A 5607-nucleotide genomic window follows, 5' to 3' on the forward strand; every position below is an offset into this window, starting at 1 on the left:
TTTTATCTTTAATAAATTTGCAAAGATGTTAAAAACCTGATATTTGCGTTGTCATTATGGTGTATGGAGTGTATAGTGATGCGGAGAAAAAAAGTAATTTAAAGTAGTTTAACATAAGGCTGCAACAAAACGAAAAAAATAATGAAGGGGTTTGAATACTTTCGCAAGGCACTGTATGAATGTATGTATATATGCATGCATGTGTATATATATATATATGTATATATGCATGCATGTGTATATATATATATATATATATATTTTTGTGGTAGAAGTGATGGTTCTACCATACTTGTAACAAGGAGTAGAATTTACGGTTTTTTAGACTTGCACTCTATTTACTAACTGCTTGTTTTCTTTTTTTTTTTAAAAACCTAACACTTGCTTCTCTAATCTTTTTGCATTCTATTTGTTTTCTTTTGATTTATTATACAATTACAATTCTGACTTCTGATTAACAAAAGCAAAAAAGGACTCTAACACTATCTTGCTCTATTCTTTTTCTATACTATCTGTTTTCTTTTTATTTATTATATGATTTGAAAAAAACCTGAGACTTGTTATAGCACTTGCATATAATTGCTCTTTTGTTGATTTTGATTGCTTCTATTGTCCTCATTTGTAAGTCGCTTTGGATAAAAACGTCTGCTAAATGTGTAAATGTAAAATATATATACACACATTTTTTTTTTATACAAACAAGACACAAAAAGTCTTTGATTTGTGTTTTATGTAAATTGTTTGAGAAGGAAAAACTTTTTTTTTTTTAAAGATTCAAAATAAGCATTCACAACTTTAGGTTCTTGCTTTCGCCAATACAATAAAGCTTTAACACTTTTTGAGAAAAAAACTGCCTTATTGTAAAGTTATTACCAAAGGGAATGCGTTAAAACACTTGATCTTGTTGCAATTACTTTTTCTTCTTTTTTTTTTACCACAGTTCAGAACATTCCTGGTACAGTGATTGAGTTTATGAAATGATTCCTGGACCAGTATTGAACAGTAAATATAACGTCAGACTTCTTAAGAATATATTACATCATATTCAGGAATCTTCCATTGCAAATGCCACACACACTTTGAAAAGAGCAGTCATTCATTCCTGTACAACTCCGATCAAATTAAAAATCAAGAATTAAAAAAAAAAAACTAATCTCAAACAAAATACTTCAGTTTTCAAGTATAATAATTTACAGTTTGCAAACAGAAAACAAACAAACTGGAAATTCACAAAAATAGACAATTTACATGTGCTGTGTTTACCAAGAGCTACAAATCATCAAAAAAACTTCTTAGCTGCTGCTTCCTGCTGACTCCTGGAAGTAGGGAAAAAAATAAAAATTAAAAATAAAAATAAGTAAATGGTGACTCTCAATTTTGTCAAAATAAACCTTTTACAATCCTTAATAATAGTCCTAATATTTGTTCCATTCTATGCATACAAAATGTCCATCTTCAGTGATTTCCATCTTGCCTTTTCATTATATGAACAAGAGAGCTGTTAATTTAAAGACACTGGGAGAGATTTCAGTATCAAAATGTTGGAGGAAACCTTTGTAGGAAGCCAACAGCTGAAGCTTAATGAAGCACCCAATCAGAAAGGAAATCAGAAACTCTCTTACCATTTACATACATCTTAAAGAGCTTTGCATGAACATTGCAACATAAAAATTCACTCACTTGTACATAACGTAGCCAAAGAAGAGGAGGGACTGAACGACGATGAAGATCACAAAGTGTGTGGTAGAAAGGCAGGTGGGTAAAGGAGGAAGTTCAGGACATTTCACTTTCTCTGCAGGATTCTAAGGATCATGACCAACAAGAGGGGGGTTATTGGCAATTTTCTTTGGACACATACAATTTAAAACAATGCAGAAACCACATGGAGAAGTGAAGGGGTGATTGGTAAATGATTAGAGATTCTATAATGTAATGTAGTGTAATGTATAATATGCATTAAGTAATGCAATATAATATAAATTATATTATTAGTTTTTAATAAATACTAAACTAAAACAATTTGTTACAATATAAGTATCAGTGTTGTTTTAGTATAATATAATACAATATTATAACATTTTAAAATAACATTTTAAAAAATATGAAACTAAAAAAAAAAAACTTACAGCATAAGTATCAGTGTTATTTTAGTATCATTGACATACTATTATAATTTTTATTATTATTTCAAATTAGTCTTATTTTTATATTTCTGTTTTCATTTTAATTGTAAAATGTAAATAATTTTGCTACAAATTTTTGGAATTTTTATTATTATTTTTTAATAGGTCTATCGTTTTCATTGTGTTTTTTATTTCAGTTTTAGTTTTGGGTATTTTAGTACATCAAGTTGAAATAAAATGAGAGCGGTTGGCTTGGCAACAGCTGAAATAAAACAAGTATAATTTATGTTTTACCTCAGTTAAAGTTTGTTTATTTTATTTCAAATAACCAAAGGTTTAGTTTATTATAATAACCTATAAATTGTATCATGTTATCAAAAACAAAATGGTTTGACTATTTGATTATGACATTATGGTTATTTGCCAGCTAAGCCTCACATATGCTGTGCTATAGGACATAATGTCTATATCAGAAATGCTGGTTTATTTTGAACTTACCACATTTTTCTGAATGATGTGTTCGATGCTCCTCTTGACGACATGCAAATGTTCCTTGATGTCATTGAAATGCTGGACTGTCTCATATGATCCTAGTCCGCCTGCGCTGCCCTGCTGCTGACCCATTGCCAGCTGCTTAAGTAAGCCTGACAATGAGTTCCTACAAACCACAACACAACATTACAACATTAGTGCAATGCTTCAACTGCCATTTTAAAAACTTCAAAAACATTCATGATTCAGATGGCATGTAAAATACTATTAATTGTTCAAGAAGAAAAGTTCACATTTTCAAAGGCTTTGCATGCCAGATGCTTCCAGATGCAGATTGTGTTCTGCCTGTTTACATACAAGGGAACAGTATGTCATACAAGAGGATCTTATCAAACAATCAATTCCTCTGAGACTGAGTGTCACAAGACTTAATCTATGTTTTAAATGCATAAAACAGCATTAAGCTTAGAATATCTGATCTGATTCCTAAGACAAAGCTCATGCTTTTTGGATTTCATGACATTATTTCTCTATTGTAGACATGAGCATTAGGCATTTCCTATCCTCACTCAAAGTATTAAAAAATTACAACAAGTCACGCACCAATCTTTGGAACTAATAGACTTAAACGATTATACATATCGATATATAATTGTCTCCAAAAAGACAAACAACATTCTGACATTTCAATACGTTTCAATGGATAATTCACCTGAGCGCTCGTGTAGAGAAATGGATTAATATGATATTTTTTTCAAGAAATACAATTTTAAAATTGCCAGCTATTTTTACAAGTTTTACATGACCATGACACTAATATTCGAATATATATTATTATTAATATTAATATAAATTATATTTAAAAATATAAATAATTATTATTAAAAAATATGTAAAAAATATAAATTATTATATTAAGATTAATATATATTAGAAACGACTAAAAACACATCTGTTCCACCTTTATTTGAATAAAAGTGTCTGCTAAATGACTAAATAAATAAAATAAAAAAAAGAATATTCACCAACAAAATGGTTATAAAATAACCTTTAAAATATCAATAAAAATGCAACATTGAAAACACGCAAGAAAATCGAACTAAAGCATCTCCTGAACTCCTATGTATCAATGAGCCACAAAACCTAACAAATCAAACACCATGTTCACTTACTGTTCAGCTCTGACCGTTATTAACGTTTTGAGCCTTTCTCTCACCTCTAGTGGTATCTTGATAGAACTGCATGCAAACGCTGGTGTCCCTGATTACACTGGCAAATAACTGCTGCGCCCAAGGTCTTCGGCCAAGAAAATCTTAATCTTAATATTACAGTGAACTGTCCCAATCTAATCTTTTAAGCCTCCTCTTAACTCTCCCAAAAGGCCATATATCCTTCAGCCTCATAGAAAAAATGAAATTACCACGCAGCTCAAGCAGCAATGATTGCTAAATTAATCTTCCTAAAAAACATGGTCCCTTTTCTTAAACATATTTCAGATGATTAAGAAATACCCATTCAGGCCATGCCACAGCTTTCCTCAGGGGGATGCTTTCATTTGGCTGCTTAAAATGGTCATTAAAGATGGAATATTATTATTATACAAATATTATAATGATATATTATACAAATATGACATGAATATATAAAAAGATGATACATTTATAACTGTTGTGAGTATAAACAAACAATCTAGAAAATACTTCAATACCTTTTTTAAATGTACTTATTTTATAATACACTGAAGAAAGGGAATTCAATTTAATTTAAAATGTATTGCCAGAACTGTCTTTTAATATATAGTATTATTTATTTCAAATTAATGATCAGAATATTAAAAAAAGAGCGGTGCACATTTTAACCTTTTAATCAGGAACACATCTTTGACTGATCACATATTATCCTGTGCCTGAACCGCATTTCTTTGGATATCGTCTTCAAAATTCTAAGATGATTATTAGGATAAAAAATATGAGGGGACGGTGAAAATGAAAACTTTCGGTAAGTCATAAGTACAGTCTCCTTGGGGAATTACAAAGACAAGAAAGCAATCAGAAGCAGACTGTGTATTCGCTGGTGTATGATGGATAAATTTAAAGATGCGCATATAATCCATCAAACAGAGGCCCATAAGGAGCCTAAACGAAATCAAATTTGTTTCTTATGGGAGAAAAAAAATTATTAGACACAAATCTCCCTTGAGGCAAAAAGTGAACATTTAGTAACCCTCCCAGTAATCTTTATCCACTTCAAATGACCTATATGTCAGAAGAAGGCGCTTTTTCCCCATCAGATAAGTCATTTTATAGGGCGAAGATGAGTAAAATGAAATGATGATAAAAAAAGAAAAGGTCAAGATCTTAATATGTGCATAATCTATAAGATGAATTCGATCAATTGAGCATTTGTTTGTTGCAGACCAAATGCTGTTTAAATACGCGGCAACAGGATTAGCCTAAATGAACAATCGACACAGATTACTGATCTTTTCGATGTCCTTCTGACAATGTGGCCTCAATTTGCCATTTTGATGAAGACTGCTGTATTATGTTTTGCTAATAGCAATATTAGAGGTAACAATAGATTTGTTCAAATGCCATCTTGTTAACATGGACAAAATGGTGTAAAGATTCAAGATAGATAATATAAAGACAAGAATAATGCTTTTTATGTTGTGGTAAAATTCAGTTTGAATAAAATATAGGATGTACAGTGCCATGAAAAGGTTTTTGCCCCCTTCCTGTTTTTTTATTTTTTGCATTTTTGTCACTTAAAAGATTCAGATTGTCAAACAATTTTTAATATTACACAAAGATAACCTAAGTAAATACAAAATGCAGTTTTGAAATAATGATTTCATTTATTAAGGGAAGAAAAGCTGTCCAAACCTGCCTGGCCCTACGTGAAAAAGTAATTGCCCCCTAAACCTAATAACTGGTTGTGCCACCCTTTGCAGCAACAACTGCAATCAAGCATTTGCGATAAATGGCAATGA

General features: G+C 30.5%; 1 protein-coding gene across 1 annotated transcript in view; it reads right to left on the minus strand.

Moving 5' to 3' along the window:
- Positions 1-917: 917 nt before the first annotated feature.
- Positions 918-5607, minus strand: part of LOC107662211 (protein ERGIC-53-like) — a 14414-nt gene continuing 9724 nt past the window's right edge. The window contains exons 11-13 of the mRNA XM_016452146.1: positions 2622-2781; positions 1681-1802; positions 918-1316 (exon numbers count right to left, since the gene is read on the minus strand). Coding sequence (XP_016307632.1) covers positions 1280-1316; positions 1681-1802; positions 2622-2781 — 319 coding nt within the window. The 3' untranslated portion in view covers positions 918-1279. The remainder of the gene's footprint in view (positions 1317-1680; positions 1803-2621; positions 2782-5607) is intronic.

The sequence above is a fragment of the Sinocyclocheilus anshuiensis genome, unplaced genomic scaffold (genome assembly GCF_001515605.1).
Source record: "Sinocyclocheilus anshuiensis isolate Anshui unplaced genomic scaffold, SAMN03320099.WGS_v1.1 scaffold457, whole genome shotgun sequence".
Classification (NCBI taxonomy): Eukaryota; Metazoa; Chordata; class Actinopteri; order Cypriniformes; family Cyprinidae; genus Sinocyclocheilus; species Sinocyclocheilus anshuiensis.